At 39.5% G+C, this 21,360-nt stretch overlaps 2 protein-coding genes across 9 annotated transcripts in view; one reads left to right on the forward strand and one right to left on the reverse strand.

Moving 5' to 3' along the window:
* Positions 1-1,274: 1,274 nt before the first annotated feature.
* On the reverse strand, positions 1,275-14,183 carry LOC133457113 (transmembrane prolyl 4-hydroxylase-like). The gene is made up of 9 exons (XM_061736012.1): positions 13,489-14,183; positions 10,948-11,029; positions 5,664-5,860; positions 5,432-5,522; positions 4,382-4,544; positions 4,115-4,297; positions 3,656-3,746; positions 2,716-2,839; positions 1,275-2,118 (listed from the first exon to the last, which is right to left on the reverse strand). Exons 1-9 carry the CDS (start codon positions 13,849-13,851, stop codon positions 1,904-1,906), a joined length of 1,509 nt encoding a protein of 502 aa, XP_061591996.1. The 5' UTR covers positions 13,852-14,183; the 3' UTR covers positions 1,275-1,903.
* A 4,863-nt stretch (positions 14,184-19,046) lies between these two features.
* The window catches only part of LOC133457115 (cyclin-dependent kinase 17-like), a 47,389-nt gene continuing 45,075 nt past the window's right edge, over positions 19,047-21,360 (forward strand). For 7 of the 8 annotated variants that reach the window (XR_009783837.1, XM_061736016.1, XM_061736020.1 and 4 more), the window contains exon 1: positions 19,047-19,312. The gene's annotated coding sequence lies outside the window, so the exon portion shown is untranslated. Of the gene's footprint in view, positions 19,313-19,873; positions 19,987-21,360 lie in introns of those variants that run through there. The other variant, XM_061736017.1, reaches the window with a different exon arrangement.

The following is a 21,360-nucleotide window of genomic DNA, read 5'->3' on the forward strand; positions in this document are numbered from 1 at the left end:
TTTATTACTGTAGAAGTTTATGAAGTCATCACTGCTGGGAGTTAAAGGAATACATGGCTCAACAGAGTTACAACTCATCGGCTTTGCACTAGTGCTGAACAGAATCCTGTTATTCTCCTGTAATAATGATGAATAATAAGCAGTTCTGGCTTCTAAGTAATTAGAAACACAGTTTAACTGATTTCTTGAGGTCTGCTTTAAATTCAGCAGTTATGAATGAAACCATGGCACCAACCTCCTCTGACTAATGACTTTCTTTTTCAGAGGAGCAACACTGTCCCAACACGTCTAGGACTTTGAAAACAAGACACTAAATACACCAAATAAGACATGTTTGACAAACATGCCTTTGTTTGGACAATGTTACAAGAGCATCCGGTTTGAAGGTTTGTACTGTAAGGCCTGTACATATTAATTTGTAAATTGTACATGTGACTCAGAGGTGGAACTTGACTATATATGCTCTTACACTACAAAGAAGAAAATAAAACATGTTGATTGTCTGAGCAGAGGTAGCAAGTGGAATCAGTTTTTGGGATCTAAATTGGATATAAACCATTCAAAAGATCCATCTTCACCAAATAATGTTATCTTCCTTTGGCATTTAATTTGCCAATTTCTCCATGTTTTTATTTTATTTTAATTATTTATTTTTCCTTCTCGGGAGTTCTCTTCTCCAGACTTACTTAGTATGCACTTCAGTAGCTAGCAAGATGGCCACCACGTCCCACAATTTGCAACCACATGCTACAGAGTCATTGTAACCAATGTGGAATTCATCATCCACGTTGCAGTTTCTGAAAGGGGAGCTTGTTTGGACACGTTTGTATGCAGTACAAGAAAAGGGAGATGATTAATGGGCGAGGAAGGAAGATAAAATCATGTTACACAACGATGTTTATAATTTCTTCTGTACCTTTATATTTGGACAGATGAAAATATTATGAATGGTATGATAGTTATTTGGGGGTGTTGGATTTGCTTTAGGGATCTGAACCAGAATTTACAAAACAGAACAAAATCTATCCCAAAACCACAAACAGATGAACACATGCATGCGATTGTGAAGTTATAAACTGCATTCAGGTTCCCATTTAGAAGCTGTACGCTTGAAGCATTTTCTGATTTACTCATATTTAAGTCCCACATCTTTTTTTAGCACTTTACTTGATGTTGGGGGACATCTAGTGGTCATTTTAATCCACCAAGAGCGTCAAAGAAGAAAGATCACAAAGCGCCACTAAGAAAAGATTACTTTATACAGTATATATCGTAACATACATGTACATTAACACATTGTGAGAAATTCAGTGCAACATCAACCTGTTATAAATACACACTGATTTAACTTAAATCACCAAGTGGTGGCAATAAATAACACTCAAATAAATAGCATCAGACAATAAATATATTTGATATGCGAGGATAAGAAATATGTCAATTTGAACACCAAAGACCAAACTTTGACTTTCACCTGAAAAACAGGTGTTGCATAATTTCCACATCAGGTCCGACACCTGCATTAACAGAAGGTACAACATTTTCTTCAATAAAACTTAAACTTTAAAAAAAAGAAAGTCCTGAACTCTGGAACCAAAACAGAAGGAGAGCGCTGACAAACGACTTTGCAAGAAGAAAACCTAAACCTAAATAGAAAATGAAATGCAGGTAAACTAGCTCATTTTCTCTATAGTGTCTACATACATTAAAGTGCAGTTTCATTGAGAATGGCATTCACTTTGTCAGCTTTGTATAAATGCTATTTATCACATGAATCTTTCTTTAATTGTGTATTAAATTCTTTCTTCATCTTGATATTTAGGAAATGTCACTTGACTCACTGATGGAAGAAGGACTCACTTTTAAAAATGTGGTCTCTTTGTCATGTTAATAAAAACCCTGGCTATAGATCCTGGTGGAGGTCACTGTGTGAAAGAGACTGGTAATGCTCCTCTATGCCAGACTTAGCTCGATGCCTTTGAGCTACGAGTCTCTGGTAGTGTGCCTGTTGATGGTGATCTGGGTCCACGTCCACCCAGCTGTTGGCCAGCCACTTCACTCCTCGCCTGACCGGGCAGTCACCATGCAGCGAATATTCATCTAACTCTCCCATCCAACCTGTGGAAACGAACGGAAAACAAGAAACATCTAAGAAAACCATGAATAGTGCTCATTCAGAAATATTGCCACAACAGTCGATATGTTTTGCATTAAGCAATTTAATATTTCAGTGGAAATAAAATCTAATAAAAACACCAAGGACTGCAATCTCATATTTTAATACAAAAACGGGATATAAAACAGAAAATGGGGTTTTTAATGTACCTGAGGTCGTATTTTCATCATTTCAAGACCTTGTAAAGACACAATTTTTTTTTTTAAATGTTCTATTACGTAACTTTTACGTATTTTGCCTTCATATATAGGGAAAGTGTCCGTGCCATGTGCTGGAAAGAAATTCTCTCCTTCATGCCGGTGAATTTTGGACAGTGCATTAATGCATTAATTAAGAGGATTTCTCTGCTCTTTGGCTCTGAGGATATCCACTATTTTCAAAATGGATTTAAAACAGTGATTCTTCAGCCAACTTAGCAGTCTTTAGTTAGCTCCAGTTCAGCTTTGCTTAACCGTGTTTTCTACAATAGAGAGACCGATGCTGCACATGTGGTACTGCTCACATCTGCATATGATTTAGTTCAAGATTTCTATTCTTACCTCTACCATCAGAGAGATGGTTGTACCAGAGGACGGCTGTCCCAGCAGTGGGTTTCATTCTTAGATTCCCTCTGCCACACGTCTGCTGGGTGTCAGTCAAATCAACTCCATCCTGGTCCAGAGCCTGGAACAAACAAAACCATTAACAGCTTTTTTGATTACTTATCCAAAAAACATATCAGTTGATTTGATTTCCCTCCCTATCTTTAACAATACACTGCTTGACAGCTGATAAGAGACTCCTGAAACTATATATTTGGTCTGTGTCAAAGGTTCCCTCGGTTAATGGGCAAACAAGTTTATCTTTGACTTGTCAGACAAAAACAAAACAAAATAAAACATTTGTCTGTTTCTAACTTTTAACCCGCAAAAAGTTGTTTTGCAAGAATGTCCTTGTGGGACAGAATTTTTTTTGTCTAGCATGTACCCCATGCAGTAAGATAAAACAAAGAAACAAGCTAACCGAAAACTACTGTTTGCATCAGATTGTGTTTTTGTATTACATTTGTTGAGGATGCTCATTAAAGTGACACATTTTTTCCCCTTTGTGGATTATTTTCTTCTGTGCACATTTTTTTATAGTCATCAAAATCAATTTCAAGATTCAAAAACATAAATCTTTTTATGAAAGTATTAGTAACTTGATGACAGATCATGGTAACGTGATAGCATCATGGTACCACCTTTAGGTTATGAAATCATTGGTTTACTTCTTCCACGTGACATCTTATTTATTAAAAAAATATATATATAAAAAAACTTTTTGTGTCATTTATTTGAGTATCACCTATAAATATATATGAACTGTGTTACTTAATCAAATACTCTACTGTAAAGTAAATCTTTTACCAGTTTATTTTTCCTCAAGACTGTTAGTGTGAGATTATTTAAATTAAGAGACATGATCAGAAACAACTGTAACATGTAATGAAATACTAACCTGTTCATCATAGGTACGGTTGTCTGCCACAGGAAAAGTGGTCTCACCACCATCGTCTACAGAGCTGAGGTAGAATAAGACCGTCAGATACCTGGGAAAAAAGAAGGAATAAATACATGTGACTATGAAAAATGTTTTTAATGCTCCAATACACCTGACTTTATAATGCACAATGCAACAGCAATTACTTCATTACCAAATTACATCTACGAACACAGAGATTATGCTTAGCCATCACAAAACAATTGCCAATTAAAATAATAAAATAAAATAAAAAAAGAAGATGTCAAAGTACAGTGTATGAACGGAGCATTATCAGCACATGTGTAGTCGGTAAAGAGTCACCAAATCATCTCATTATATTCTCTGAAGATAAAGTGAATATGCATTGCTATCAACAAGAGACGTAAATGTGTAGAAAATACTGTATAAAAGAAAACAGTTTATAAATCTGCATACCTGCAAGAGACTGTAAGAGCAGATGTGTTTCCTGCCAGCCGTGTGTGTGCACAGCTGGTTTCTGAGTGGGAAGGGCTGCTATCATAGTGGGCGTTGCTGAAGTCTCCTTGCTCATAGCGAATTACCTGCAGCGGTTCACTCAGTTCAACCAGTGAGGCTGGCAGACGCGTCAAACTAATTACTCTGAGGACAAGAGAGAGGAGATGAAGACAGGTGTTAGATTTCAGTTAGTATACAGAGTACTTAGGCCATGAAAAAGGTGAGCACCTTCTCTGAAGTGTCTGCAGCACGTGGTGAGATCCTGGTCCTTGAAATAGCCATGTATATTTGTTTGTCTGTTTGAAGTGACTATGGAGCTTCCCGCTTCGCTGTTGTCCGGAATGCTGGGACACTTCATAAACACGTGTAAAGTCCCCCAATGTCAGCATCCCTGGCAGATGGAAATAAAGCAGGGAGAATATTAAACCAGCATCTTTTCAATTATGCAGTGTTATAGTTCCAGTTCAATAGAAGGCTATTGTCTTGTTTCATCAACAGCCTCTGGTTTGATCCATTCCTTCCCCCCTTTATCAAATCCTGCACTAGTACCTCCAGCTTAAATTGTCCGGCCTTCATCATTTTCTCTGGGAGACCGTGTCCCAGCCGCAACAAAAGCTCTGGGGTGGCGGGTTGAGGTGACCAGGGAAGGGGGTGCATTGACTAGACAGAGACTGAAGGAGAGAGTTGTGGGGGGATACAGGGTACAGTATCCGGTAGGGAAATTAAAGATGGGGGTTAGGGAACAATCAGGTTTTAATGAGATAGGACGAGGTACATCCGGACTGGGATGTGCAGAACGCCTAGCACAATGGCATCAGGTCAAAACAGTGTCACCCCTCTTCCTGCCTTGCCACTCACAAAGACTCGCACGCAATCACAGCTACCAGTCAACAGTTTACTGGGTTCTTACAAGCACACAGCCTTGGCACACAACACACACACACACACACACACAACACACAGCACTGCGGCACTAATCTGGTAGACTTATTAGTTAAACATGCAAGTCTTCGTAAGTGGATGAGAAGCACGTAAACAAGATAAGGACACTTTTCAACTGTCTTAATGAAAACTAAAGCTGGGATAAATGCATGCCTTTGGACTGTAAAGGAACTTTATTCCCTTTTATATTTCTTATTAGCAACTTAGCAGCTCCAAATCTTTGGCTTTTCAGTTTATTTTTAGGCTTTGTAGCTTGTAAAAAGGGACACTTTTTAAAAGTTGAATCAGCCAGAAGGGTCTTATACACAGACACACATGAATTGTGGGAGAACAGACCTGTTGCACAGACTTCCAGACCAGTCAGTATTTGCCGTAAATGATCCGGGCTCAACCAAGTTCCGTCTCGAGAACGTGAATGACTCACAATCTGGAGGAGAGACCACACCATCTTTCTCATTTCCCCCAAAAACAATCAATGTTTTGAAAGAAGATCAAATTTTCTGTAGGAAATCTCTGTTCTGCTTTCAGCTAAATGAAATAAGGATGCAAAATGTTTCTCTGTGGTTACCTCGTGCTTCTGAAGCAGCCCATCTTGGTTCAGGTCCAAGAGACTGAAGACTTCTTCTGTGCTGAGTGCAAGTAGTGGCTGGTTTGACTCCTCGTGTCCCTGGCCAGGTGCTGTTGACTGGCTATCCATCAGGCCCTTGAGCTGAGCCAACTGCACCACCATACGGCACTCCTCTTCCGACAGGAAGCCAGGGATCTCTGTCAAGAACATGAAACAATAGTGGCAAATGATGATGTGTGTGTGGCTACCCAATGCACAAAGAGCAGATATGTGTACTGCATGTACTCATCAATCTAATGGAATGCACACACATTCACTTTCTGAAATCAAAACTCTATTGAGTCAGAGGGGTTTAAAGTTTCTCAAAGGTCACCTCAATTCAGTCACATATGAACTCTAGTAATTATTAATGTCTATTTTGTTTCTTCAAATCAACAGTTAACTTGAATAAATTGTGGAGAAAATCCAGCTTGAAACCGACACGACTTCAGCAGACAGTGTAGGCATCTTCATTGTTGATTGGTTTTAAGTGGATTAGAAAGGGCTCTGTCAACAGCAGCGTGATCAGTCAGACGACTAAACTGATTACTTTACTGAACCCTTGTTTACATTTCAGTGAGACAGTCTGATCGATGAATGCAAATAAAACGCGGCAAATCTCCGTGCCTCCTCTTCACTGTATCAAAATAGACTTGTATCAAACAACAGTTTATCACATAACAATACCTGCATTTAGATCTGCTTTAAAGAATGTTTAAGGACAGAAACAGTTAGATTTTTGTGCACATGAATACCAGTGATTCATCTGTGTAAATCCACTGTGGGGCACATGTGATACAGTTAGTTTCAGTGACTGACACCACTGGACTTCATCCAATGAGGGGCAAACACAGGTTTCAGCAGTCAATAACTGATAATATCAATTAGCGTATTAGCCATGTTCATGTGCTGGCAATCTTGAACCACTACACCTAAAATGAGCAATTTATCAAACATTTTATTATCTGATCACAAGATCCACTCCAAAATATTGATCTGCACCCTTCCATACTGAGCTAAATAAACTAATTGAGATCCAAGTGTGATGGTACAAATTACTATTCCATGACTTCCCTTTTGTTCTCCAGGAATGCATCAATGTCTCTCAGTCGTTTTCCGTTCTAATAAAAGGCTTCCGGCAGGTTGGACACTTGTACAGTAGAGGCTTTGTTTGTCACCCGTGTCTTTTACACTGTACCCTTAGTTAATCCCTATTATCCAGTCAAGCCTCATTAATCGGGATAACTGATATGAATGAAGAGGGATGGCACTCCCCCTCCCACCACTGTCTGTCTTTCTCCCCCGGAAAGGAAGTGACCTGCTTGTCAGAACAGGAATCAGGCCATGGCTGCACAGCAGGACAACACAAATTTTTATTTGTATCCTCGGCACATGTTCACACACATTACAATGTCCATTCAGTGTGGACTTTGTGTATCCACATGCGTGTCACGTGTTCAATTATTCCAGGAGACATTGTGATGAATGCCCCCTTTAGGGTTTACTGGTCTAAATGACCTCAACCTGTGGGCGAACAATTGCCTATTTACTATGACAGGCAGAAGTTAAGAGAGTTCACGTATTAAAAAAGCACATTTCTAAATGGAAATCTTGGCTGCAAGAGAGGATAAGATATCAGGGCAGGACACTGTCATTAACCATGGGTTGAAATTGAATCTGGGATGGAAAGGATGAAGGAATTTCACTACATAATTCATTTTCTCAGTCCAAACTTTGGAGAGAATGTGGCAGATAACGTTAATGCTAATGAATCCACTTAACACATCTCAATATATGAAAAAAGTATTCAATCCAGTAGGAAATCTATTCAAATGCACATCTTTCTTATCACTTCAATTCGTACCCCGCCCCTTTTCTCTACTTCTCAACACACCGCCCCTTACCCCGGCCTATTTAAATCTGTTCACAGCCCACTATAAATACACCTATTCTGCCATCCTCTCCTCCACTTTCGCACAGAGATCTTCATTCTTTCCATTTTTATCCTGCTTTCTAACTTTTATGTCAAGACAACAACCTTTCTTCAGATTATAATCAGGATGTCCTACCATTCACCCTCACTGGTATTTTTGCTTCTGCTTTCAGGACCTAGCAGTACTTTAGCGCTGAGTCCTGGTGGAGTAATGGCAGAGCCGGAGGGACGCGCAAGAACAGAGAGTAGAGTTCAACCTGGACCTAAGGAAAAGGGCGGGCATGGGAGAAGTATAGCGAGCAGCAGAGATACTGCATTCGGAGATACTCATGCTTCTGAACTTGGAGTTACAACAGGAGAGAGCGTTGAAGAATTGAGGGAACTCGGTACTACAACCAATTTCAGGTCTATGTTTTCAGTCAGTGAAGGTGGACTATGGGAACCCCGCAGCTTCTCTCGCTGCGTACCAATCCCGTCTGGCATGGCCTTGTGCCAAAATATTGGCTATGATACCATGCGAATGCCCAACCTGCTGGGCCACGAGTCCCCAGCTGAGGCTGTGCAACAGAGTGCCAGCTGGTTGCCACTACTTGCCAGAGAGTGCCACCCTGACGCACGTATCTTCCTCTGCTCTCTCTTTGCTCCCATCTGCCTTGACCGGTAAGTTTACATGTAAACAGCTCAGACTCTTCAAGTCAAATCAACTTTTTTTTTAGGAAATCTGATTTTACAAGCCATTATTTTAAAAATCCCCTTTACAGCTATACTTATGTTGAAGATGAGGTCCCAGTATAAGATATTTTAGTGGAAGGAGAAAGATTTATAAAAGGACATGAAAATGAAAAAGAAATGTATCATCTAATTTAATTCACATTTAAAAAATGTCACAAGTTTTCTTTGTTTTTTTTGTTCGTTTTTTTTTTTTTTGTGTGTGTTGATGATCTGTAACTATGTAGTCAAACCTTCTATGTTTTTGTTTATTGTCTTCGTCTTGTTGTGTTTTTGTTTTTTGATTTTTTGTAATTACTGTTTTACTTCCTAAATTGGGGGGAGGTCCGTTGCATAAGCCTGTTGGCTTTTTGACCTCTCCTGTCACATTTGTTTTACTATTTTGATTGCAAGTGTTAATTTTATTGTGTGCAAACTAATAAAATAAAAATAAAATAAAAAATGCTAGAATGTTCAATGGAAAACAATGTTAGATGGGGGCAGGATCATGAAGGGATAACACCCTTTTGACAGCGATGCAAATTGGTGCTAGTTTCAGTGAAAACTGCTTTCACAGTCTGTGCCATCAAAGGATCATCACCTCCTTTGTGTCACACTCACAGCTTTTAGCTGAGAAAAAAAGAAAAAAACAAAACAAATCACAGGCGTTATCAAATCTAGGGCTGTGCATTCTCTAACACTGAGCAATCAATGCAAATCCTCTCATCTAATCACTGCTGCCCACTTTCTCTCTGAAAATTCTTCTTTGTCAGCTTTATATCCCCCTGCAGAAGTATGTGTGAATCTGTACGTGACAGCTGTGCGCCAATCATGAGATGCTATGGCTATCCCTGGCCCGAAATTCTGCGGTGTGACCAGTATCCTGCAGATCATCTCATGTGCATCTCCTCGATCACCAACACCACTGTTCACACAGGAAGGAGAAGAGGTGAGAAACTACAAAGACAAACGTGCTTGAGTTGACGGCATTCAAAAAGTAATTCAGTAAGTCGTTTGACTGTTTCAGTGCCTCAGGCAAGCTGCCAAGACTGTGAGCTGGAGGAGACATCTTCCTTAAAAGGAACACTGGAGTCCTTCTGTAGGAGTGATTTTGGTGAGTACCGGGATTCCTTCAACTATTGACTTCTCTCTGTGTCAATTCTTGTTTATAATTATCAGACAAACGTCCACTGCTCCATAAATGTTACTCAGACACTGTGCTTATTTGCTCTTCCCAGTTGTGAAACTGCGTCTGACAAGGCTCAAGTATAGTCCATTAAGCCTGTCTCAATTCTCACTGGCTGGTAAAGTGGATGTCTTAAAGCACGGCCCCCTGTTAGGTGGCCAGATTCGTTCTCGCATAGAACTGTGGCTGGAGAGGGACGCCACCTGTGTAGGGAACATGACACGGAAACATCCACGGGGCGGCACCTTCCTAGTGACAGGTACAGTGCAGGGGGAACGCCTGGTGGTCAACAAGGCTTATGCCTGGCAAAGAAGAGACAAGAACCTAAAGGCTGCTGCACGTAAATGGAAACGCCACCGATGCAGGAACTAGAACTGTGTGTCAAAGTTTTAAAGAACTGAATTGTATTATAAACTATTGTTACTTGTTAGGGCATAAAGTTTATAATTTAACAGTAAGCTTCTAACTGTATTTATTGCTTTTTTTTATTTTTCTCTCTTCAAATCATTTCCAAACAAGTAGTCCCAGAGAAAATAGGATACAGTGAGTTGGTCACAAAAGAAGCACATCAAGCATCAGCAATGTGTCACTGGATATGGAGATAAAACATATAGGAGATGTTTAAAAAATGTATATATTTTTTTTGTAAATGTTAACTTAATATTGTTGGTCTACATTGGTATGGCTCTGACAATGACTTTATTTCATGTTTTGAATACAAGGCTCCCATTCAAGTGATTTTTTTAGCTCAATAATTGTATTTAACTTTGTTAATAAAGTCGCACTGTGAACATGACAAAATTAGTAAAGTCAATCCAATGATATGCATGACAATTCTGGAGCTATTCACTGGATTAAAATGTGCTGTCTACCCTCTTGTATCCAAACTGAACTGTTTCTTGGGAACACCCCACCCCCCCACACACACAGACACACACCGAAAGTAAACTAAAGTATTTACATGGCTCTAATAATGGCTCAATTGTTTTCATTCACCTTTGTTTTATGAGAATAACTTGGTAAAGACCTAAAATATCAATATCGAATGTATTAATTGATCATGCTAGAGGACATTGTAGTTGAACATTTAAAATAAAGCTGAGCGGCTTATTGAAAACTCATGAACATTTACCAACGCAGCCGATAGAAAGTGTATTGATCTTTGCCTGAAATACTAATAAAATACCACACACACACACACACACACACACACACACACACACACACACACACACACACACACACACACACACACACACACACACACACACACACACACACACACACACACACACACACACACACACACACACACACACACACACACACACACACACACACACACACACACACACACACACACACACACACACACACACACACACACACACACACACACACACACACACAGCACTTACCAAAAAGCAGAGGTTTCAAGCTGAGGGTCTTCATCTTGTGTGTTCTGTCTGGTAAGAGTGACACCTTCTGAATATGTCCAACCTGCAAGAGTAGGGAATCTTTTTGTGATTTGGATGTCATTTAATTATATTTGTCTTTTGATTATTCACTGCTTCAGTGTCAATGATAGTTTTGTATATCCATGTTTTTTATTCTGCAACTCTTCAGCTCCCCATCTCATTTTGATTGTTTCTTGTCCATACTGAAGTATACTGGCACTTATTTACAAACTATGGTCGCTTGTTTTTAATGACTCTCTCCACTGTTTATAAAATCACACACACTGAAATTTATGGATCTGGTTAAATATAAAACAGCGCAAATAATGTTCAAAGCAAGGAATAATCTACTACCAAAAAATATCCAAGGAATGTTCACAGAGAGAGAAAGGGGCTATAATCTAAGGGGAGAACTAAATTTTAGAAAACATAAAGTACGACGACAAAGAAAAGCATGTGCATATCGAACTGTGAAGTGACATCTTGGAACCGTTTGGAGCAGGAAATGAAACAAAGTACCAACATAAATCTGTTTAAAAAGAGATACAAAAAATGATTTATAATAAGGAGAAGAGGAAATGGGTTAACGAGGAGTGTGAGAAACAAATAAAATAGGGAAAAATGATATATTATCCTTGCTTAAGATATGTTTAGATATTTATGTGGATATTTATGTAGTATGTATTGTATGTTGAGAGGGATAGTTATAATTATGTAATACATGTTATATATTTATTATGTATGTAACATATATTTATTTATAGGGATATGTATGTAGTTTATATAGTATATATTTATATAGACTTATATAATATTTGTATTTTCCATATATTGATATAATATTTATGTAATATTTATATTTTCTATATACTTATATGGATAATTATGTAGTAATAGGCGTGTTTACGTAGTATTTATATAGACTATATTTATATGGATAATAATAATTATCCATATAAATATAAATAATGTTTTCCCCACTCCCCTCTGGAAAAAGATATCGCACACTCAAATCCAGAACCACAAGACTGAGTTAAAGCCGTCAAAGCCATCAACCCCCCCTAACCCAGCCCACCTGACATGGACTGACACCAATCCCCCAACCCCTCCCACACACACTCAGACACACAACCAAGTGCAATAATTGCCCCAGATAGTACTTATCGCACGCCCTGCACTAAATGTACAGTTAATTTTATATTTTATATTTCAATTTTGCATAACTGTTTTTATTTATTTTATTCTTGCTGTTTCTGTGTGAGTGTTATGCTGTCATGGGGAGCTGCTAAACAGATTTTCACAGCAATGTTGGAAACAATGTTTACAGTGACAATAAAGGATTCTATTCTATTCTATAATAGCAATAAAGTAAATTCATAGAGTTATAAAGGGGTAGGAACTAGGAAAAAGTGTATACTTCTTCCTACTCCCTACTTGGAAATATTTGTAAATATCTTGTAAATATCTTGTAAATATTATCCGTTTATTTTGTGTTTACTACTTTTTTCCTCTCTTCCACATAGTCTTTTTCTACTTCTACTTTTTATATTGCTCTTTTTTATTATTTAACCATATATGGTAATTTCTATTTTACATTTCTTGTATAAAGCGTGTGTGTTTTGGCTGCTGCACGACGGAATTTCTCCTCTGGGAGATTAATAAAGTCTACTATTCTATTCTATTCTTGATTGATTGATTGATTGAAGAATTTATTAGGAGAGTTGCATAGGATCAGGTACAGTTTCATGACAGTACAGATTCGCTGATACAAAGTCAACTAAAAGGCATTATTCCAAGAAAGTATTACACTTGTTTACATTGGAGACCTTTTTAAACTCGTATAACATTGAATGACATACAGGTAAGAAGCAGTACTTTGTAGGGAAGATTGTAAAAGAAAGAAAAGTGGGGAATTTACTGTTATGTTGCCCCGAGAGAGACTAAAAAGGTGATGAGACAAATAGAATAAGCTAGGTAATACAAAACAAAAGCAGAAAACAAAACAAAAAAACAAGAAACAATAATCAGAAGGAACAGCGGGATGTGCAGTAGAGGCTTTGATTATTCCCAGTTACGAGTAGCAGCCTCCTGTAGGTGGAAGGAGGAGGATTTGAAGGAGATTAGGGATTTGCTCTCTTTTATGGCTGTCGGTAAGGAATTCCACATGTTGGTAGAATAGGATGCAAACGAATTTGAACCTTTCTTGGAGTTTACCCTGGGCTGAAAGTGATTTGTGGAGCTGCCTCTAGTGTTATGGTGGTGAACATCTTGTACATTTTGAAAGTATTTAGACAAGTACAAGGGTATTTTGGAGGTGTAATGTATCTTGTACACCAAAATCAATGCAAGAAATTCTATTCTATTCTATTCTATTCTACTCCTTTTTCGAACCTATGTGCATATGAAGATGTTACGGTTTATTTTTGTTCGAAATTCATTCATTCATTCATTCATTGGACCAGAGAAATGTCGTATTTTATAACATTGAGATGAATCTCTCACCCGGATCCCCTCCATGCGGTGCAGGCTGAAGCTGTGACTGGTTTCCTCCACACGGACCTCTGGTGCTGCCGGGGCCGGCTGGGGGAGGCGGCTCCCGCTGTGGAGGACCTGATCAAGGGGGACCAAATCCCCGGGGCCGTTGCTATAGTGCACGTAGAGCAGCAGGGCAATAACATTCAGGATGTAAACGTGAAAAAAGACCATAACCACAACGAAATAAGCTCGGGAGCAGACATTGCTCCTCTCTATGTGCAGGCGAGGGGACCGAGGGGACCGAAAAGAGGCGTTGTAGGGAGAGATCAGTGGCAGGTCGTGGAAGTCGCATTCTTCCTGCTCTATAAACTCTTCCTCGCTGTCTTCCATGGTTGCAAATGAATCGCAAAATGGGACGATTTGCAGGATGTCGTTGCAGCAAAAGTAAAAATCGATCAGATTAGTTGTGTCTCCCTGACGGAGGGAATCACTAGCTGTCTAGCGAGCTAAGGATCAAATCCCTGCGCAAACCTCGAGCTGCTTGGACAGAAGCTGGTGTTTCTGATGCCCAAAGAAACAAATGCTCTTCTAGCGAGAAAGCATATGTCCCGAGATTGGTTTTCTTTGATCAATATACGTGTCATCATTATTTAAAGTCCTAAAATTACCGTGTGAGCTCACCAGCTGATGCGCTGCCCTGACAACCTACCTAACAACAAGACAGGCGAGCTAGCGGAAGCGGTTGTTCGGGGGTCGGAGAAAAGTCTCAGCGCCCCCCACGGTCACCTCCGGAACTGCTTTACATTCATGATGCGGTCAGTGAGGCTGCTGGACTCTGATTGTCTACGATGCAGCAACTCATCTAGACCAGGGATATTCAATTGGCGGCCCGCCAATGTGACCCCTGGTCATATTTCAAAAAAGGGGGTGTTTGTTGAAAAAAAAAAAAAAAAAAATTTTTTTTTTTTTTTTTATAATATTTTTATAACTGGCTACTATGAACTAAAATGGTTGTGCTCAATGCTTAATATAATATTCAAATAAGGAAATCTTGGTGGAAAGTGGTGCTTTGTCATTATGGCGTGTTTTATTACAACTAGGTCAATATCAATTTCATTAAGTTTGCACAATGCATGGTTTCAAAATGAACTTGCATTCAAAATAATATTTCTTTATCTGAATATTATATTTAACAATTACTAAATCTGGAGACAATTAATACATAATTCATATGTAAACTAGATATATTCAAATGTATAATACAAATGTATTATATTTACATAAGTCTTCGTCTTTGAGTGCAAAATACATTTTGAAAACCCCCACATTTTCAAATTGTGCGGCCCTCTCCATACAGTCCTTTTGCAGATGTGGCCCCCGGCCGAATCTAGTTGAATACCCCTGTTACAACCAAAAACGTAATAACGGCCAATAACGTAATAACTGCCAATAACGTAATAATTTTGGCCATTTCAAATGTAATAAAGCCAATAGTGTAATAATGGGCCAATAATGTAATAAAACTTTTGAGCCAATAACGTAATAACTTTTTGCCGATAATGTAATAAGGCATTACATTATTGGCTGGTTATTACGTTATTGGCCTGGTATTAAAAAAAAACGTTCAAAATGTAATAACTGGTGCCGATAATGTAATAACACATAAATATGACAGCAGCTCTTGGAAATAAAGTTTTTTTTTGCAGTTTTTGGGCAGATAGTGTATGACATATAGTCGTCATATTTATTCATCCAAGATATGTCTCTCTCTCTCTCTCTCTCTCTCTCTCTCTCTCTCTCTCTCTCTCTCTCTCTCTCTCTCTCTCTCTCTCTCTCTCATAATTGTGTGGTCTTTTCCCTCTTTAGCCAAATATTCATAGATGTTCTTGTCTAAACAGGCAATTGTGTACCATGCATATACCATAAAATCAGTGTCTCGTTGAGCTGTCAAATGAATTCACCATATATTTTCCTGGACATGAACAATCAAAATTAAATTAAAACTGTTCCTTCTCAAATGAAAAGTAGCTTTCACTCATATTCACAAAATATGGAGCAATACAAACATCTACACAGCTGCTTTATCATTACTGTAAAAAAAACAACTTTGAAACGTCACTTTAGCCAACATGGGGCCTGTAAGCTCAATGTGTTGATGTATTTTTTTAATTTTCAAACATGTAAAACAAAGTTAGACATATGAACCCTGCAGAGCATTAATTTTAGATCTCCAACAGCTGGTTTCAGTAGTGATCTATTTGTTGACTGGTTAACAGAAGTGTGTTACAAGCGTCCTGAGGCATCTCTCTCTTCTTCTTCTTGTTTTTATTGTTTATTTCCAATCAAAAAATCTGAACTGCAATATATAATATACATACAGCAAAAACATGAACAAAAAAAATAAAAACTGTTCCTCCTCAAGTGAAAAGTAGCTTTCGCTCATTTACAAATGTGAAAAAGAAACTTAAAATAGTTGACAAAGGAGGAATCATAACAGACAACTGGCATTATTTCTTCCATTATATGTCTTTGATTTTGTACTGCCCGAAAGTCAGATGAGTAAGGACTATCCAGGCTTTCATCCATGGGCTGTCCTTGCTAAACAACTCCTTTATTCTTATGCTCAGACCACTGTTGCGTCCAGCAGCCTTGTACAGCTTCATAACACTAATAGAACACTCATTTTCTTTCTCTAGTTCTAGGCTCTCCTCAAGTGTGTCTCTGATATAGAGGTTGGGATGAAATGGTGCCGATAGTGCCTGGAATAAGTGTGAGACCCGATTAAATGTCCCCAGCATGGACATATCTTGAATTAAAGCAAATTCAATAATTCTTGATAAAATCTCTGGAGGCAGGTATTGGCCTCCCAGCTCATTTCCAGCATCCTCAATGTCATTGTCAACCAAAGGGTTAGCCATAGACTGTTTATCAGAATTAGCTTCAGTTTGAAACAGAAAGCCAGGTTCATCAGCTATACAAGCAGGTTCATCCGATATAGAGGGGGGGTCGGGATTGTTACAACCAATAGTGTAATAATGTGCCAATAATGTAATAAAACTTTTTTTTTATTACATTATTGGCACATTATTACACTATTGGCTTTATTACATTTGAAATGGCCAAAATTATTACATTATTGGCAGTTATTACGTTATTGGCCGTTATTACGTTTTTGGTTGTAACAACCCCTGATCTAGACCTTGACAAGACCTACATTAGGCGAACCACTGGTTAGATATCTTCAGCATTTTATAAACTCATATTGTAATCCCATATTAAACATTTTCATTTTCAAATAACCCCTTGAACAAGTCTTCTTTAATTAGACTTAGATTAGATTAGATTGTCCTTTATTCCTTCCTCAGTGGGGAAATTCACTTTGTGCAGCAGCAGTACACACAACACACACATGCAGCGAAAGGGTAAAAAAGGTAAAAAATATATAATTACAAAATATAAACAGTATATATAAACTTTATTACAGGCTCTAGACCCAATAGCAAGACATACAACATAAAAAACAAATACACAAGCACATACAAACATACTCTTATTCATGACAGTCTATATACATTGGAATGAAAATAAAAGTAGTGCAGTACGAGAAAAAATAAAAACAGTGCAAAAAAAGCAGGTAGGATGTTAATGAGGTAGACAGATATTGCACATCTTGTTGTTATTGTCCGTTGCTACTGTGAGCAGGGCTGGATGTGGAGTCTGATGTCTGATACTTCATTCAATTTTAAGTTGATTTTTCTATAGGTCTCATCATTTATTGTTTTTTTTTAATGCCTTACATTTAGGTGGTTACATTTAGGTAGAATCCCTGTTTTTTTTTTAGCAGTTTGCATGTTTTTGTGTAATTTCCAAAGATAATGGGAGTATCCCTGAAATGTATTACTTCCTTCCACTGCTGCAGTGCATATCTAATCATAACAGTATTGACTGTAACCAGCCAGAAAATATTAAAGTACTGTATCCTTGAAACTGTTCTAAATAAAATCACAAAATTCAATTGATGTTCAGTTTAGCCTAAAAGGCTTAGTAGGAGCAGTGTGAACCTAACTCAAGGGCGTTGTGGGGATCATAGGATACACTATCTCCAATTCTCTTTCATTCGGTGTCACTATTGTTATTAAAATGCCTTGTAAATCAGCTTGTTCTTTCTCATGACTCCCTTGATAATACGATGATGTCAACTCTTTCTGCTTATGCCAAGCAAGCAGGTTCACTCTCCCTTCCTTGATCTGCTTTGTTGAATGAATTTGAGATGTGACTAAAGTCATGCACCAGTTACTGGAATCAAACACACGGTGGCGTTGAATCACACAATCATATTTCGTTTCTTCAACTGTGCTGTGTCATCTTCTTAAGGTAACCGGGTTATCCCCTCAAAATGAGTAATATTTCTTTTTTAAAATCTTCAACAGCATGATGATTTTGCTAGGTTGTTTGCCATGATATCAAGCAGATATCAAGCAATATCAAGCATATACAACCATATTAACTCATGCCATAGCCTACAGTGTAATACTGCAGTTATTAACATTTAAGATAAAATAAAATAAGATAATCCTTTATTTCTCCCTCAGTGGGGAAACTCACAGGTTCAGCAGCATTACACTTAACACACACATACAGGGGAGGGGTAAAAAAAAGTAAAAAGTAAAAAAAATATATAATTACAGAATATAAACAGTATATACAGTATATACAGTACATTGCAATGGAATTGCAGCACTTTGCTGTGGACCAGTCCATTTGTGTGTTATGGAAAAATAAATAAATAAATACATTAATTATTAATTTAATTAATTAACAGCTACTGCATTTCCCCCTGTAAAGCCAATGAGCAGGGGTGGAGGATTTGCATAATTTCCATACATTATTCACAGGAATTTTTTCTCCGTGGCGCATATTTAAATGGAAATGAATCTGGGATAATGAGGGCTAATTTCCCCGGTGGCTGCACACCCCCAAATTATTTGATCCTCGATCCTACGTTTTAAGGGTGATTTATGGTCCCGCGTTACACCAATGCAGAGCCTCGGTGCGCGTCGCCGCGTACCCTACGTCGTAGGCTCTGCGTCGATTTATGCCGCGTTCCATTTGTCCTCGGAAGTGGGGATTTCCCAGTTCCCAGTCGGATTTTTCAACTGGAACGCCCCTCGAAGTGGGATTTCCCACTGGGAAAGTGGGAGAGTCTTCACCACCCCCGAGTTCACATTCCAAGATGGCTGCCCCGGTTGTAAACAGTAGAAGAGAGCTCTGTAAAAATTCGTAGCACTTCATTCTCGTTTTGGTCACACTAAATCAGTCGTATACAAGTATTGTTCGGCATATATATGCTGCTATAGTGTAATTTACATTTTTCATGTGGTATATGCGAACTACAAACTTGCTTACCTACTTTGTAACTGGAACGCTGATAACTCGGCTGTGACGTAATTCCCAGTTCCGAGTTCCGACTTCCGAGGTAAATGGAACGCAGCATTAACGCGGAACCACACACACACACACACGCTAGGACCCCTTGCGGTGTTTTGCGGGATCACGCCACCGCTTCTCCCACCGGGATCCACGCAGCAGCAGCAGCAGCAGCAGAGAGAGCTGCTCGTCACCGGACGGGACGCTGCTGGTTAGAAGCGAAAGTTGGCCCGAATAATGACTTATTTCAGGCCGGCGGTGCGCTCGGCCAGGCGACGGGACACCGCTGCTTGTCGTGCGACACTCGGGTAGGAAATATCCGGAGGGTTGGAGGCGATCCGGGGCGTTCGGGAGCATAAGTAGTTGTTTGAACTACTGGCCGGATTACAGCAGGAACAATAGTCTCCTGCAGCAGGAACAGCAGGTATGTTGCTTTATTCCTTATTCTTTATTGTAAGCATGTGTCATGTTGAAAGAAGCAACACAAACCATGGTTGTCCTATCACTTGACATTGCAGGTGTACTTATTTTTTTTCCCGACTCTGAAAACAGCAGGGTTGCAACGATTTTGGACAATAATGACGTGACAATGCGTCTGAGCGGAACTTGTGTGGATACTTTGACTCTCTAATCTTATCTTCCCGATAAATAAGTAAATCACTGAAGACCCGAGACTAGTCGGGAATATTATGAATCACAGCACTGCAGGTTAAGTCGATAAATGGCGATAAATGGCGCTGGAGTCCGATATCCCCAATGTTTTTTAAGGCTGATTTATGGTCCCGCGTCACGCCAACACAAAGCGGTGCGCGTCTCCGCGTAGCCTACGCCGTAGCCTACGGCGTAAGGTACGCGTCGATTTAACGCGGAACCATAATTCAGGCTTTAGGATTTTACAACAGTGTTGTTCGCCGTGACTCGTGTGGATAATAAATGTCCAAAGGTCGGGGTTTTTTCTCGGAGATCGCCCTCGCTGCGGAGTTTGTGACGCGGCCGTGTAACTTTTCCTCTAACCCTGCGGATTCTCCTCCTCCCGGATATTCGTCAGGAAAACACGGGGCGATGGGATCCGAGCGAGAACGCAAAAGGCCTGGGAAGGTAGAGTAAACTATGAGAGCCAGGCCGCGGGGTTTGCAGGTTTTTTTTAGTTTTTTTTTTTGCCCCGTGGATTTATTCACTTTACTTCACGCTTTTGCAGAGCTATGGGATACGTGGACAGAAGTACTGGTGCTGCAGCCGCCCACATCCACATAGTCTGTCCCTGCTAATTAGGCCACTTGCAAGTATCAGGGACACTTAATTTATCATATCTGCTTGTTGGGAGTTAGGAATGGGCGATATTTAACCGTTCACGATATACCGTCGAAAGAATTCCTCACGATAAGAATTTGTCAACGATAAATTCCCGTTGATGTTTTTGTGTAAAGCTGATTTTTGGAAGGAAGGAAGGAAGGAAGGAAGGAAGGAAGGAAGGAGAGAGCAGGAGGAAAGAAGGAAGGAAGGGGAAAAAAGAAGGAAGAAAGGAAGGAAGGAAGGAAGGAAGGGAAGGGGAGAAGGAAGGGAGAAAACAAGGAAAGGAGGAAGGAAGGGAGAAAACAAGGAAAGGAGGAAGGAAGGGAGAAAAGAGGAAGGGAAGAAGGAAGGAAAGAGCAGGAGGAAAGGAGGAAGGGAAGAAGGAAGGAGAGAGCAGGAGGAAAGAAGGAAGGAAGGGGAAAAAGAAGGAAGGAAGGAAGGAAGGAAAGGTGAGAAGGAAGGGAGAAAACAAGGAAAGGAGGAAGGAAGGGAGAAAACAAGGAAAGGAGGAAGGAAGGGAGAAAACAAGGAAAGGAGGAAGGAAGGGAGAAAAGAGGAAGGGAAGAAGGAAGGAAAGAGAAGGAGGAAGGAAGGGAAAAAAGAAGGAAGGAAGGAAAAAAAGAAAGAAAGAAAGATAAATTCCCGTTGATGACAAACATGGCGGATCTGAGAGCGAGATAGATTCATAGTTACAAAGGTGGAGTTGAATTGGTATTTTTTTTATCGTCATTTTTATTGTTATCGGGATAAATGCCAGAAATAATCGTGATACATTTTTTAGTCCATACCGCCCATCCCTATTGGGAGTATCATTATCTCTAAAGTATTTATGACAGTCTCACTGCGGGATCCCCAGATTGAGAATCAAGCCTGAATTATGGTTCTGCGTTAAATCGACGCAGAGCCTACGCCGTAGGGTACGGCGTAGGGTACGCGGCGACGCGCCCGGTACGGTGCGTGTCGCCGCGTACCCTACGCCAGGCGCTGCGTTGGTGTAACGCAGAACCATAAATCAGCCTTCACGCGCAGCCCTCAGTTCCTTCGCCCTTGTGATGCGCCGCTCAAATATCCAGAACCAATCTCAAAACAGTAATGTACTGTGTGCACGGATGGGTTTTTAACTGTATCTTTACCACGGTTTCTAATTTAAAATGGCTTAAAAGCCACGCGAGCTTTGCT

This window comes from Cololabis saira, chromosome 12, assembly GCF_033807715.1.
Source record: "Cololabis saira isolate AMF1-May2022 chromosome 12, fColSai1.1, whole genome shotgun sequence".
Lineage (NCBI taxonomy): Eukaryota > Metazoa > Chordata > Actinopteri > Beloniformes > Belonidae > Cololabis > Cololabis saira.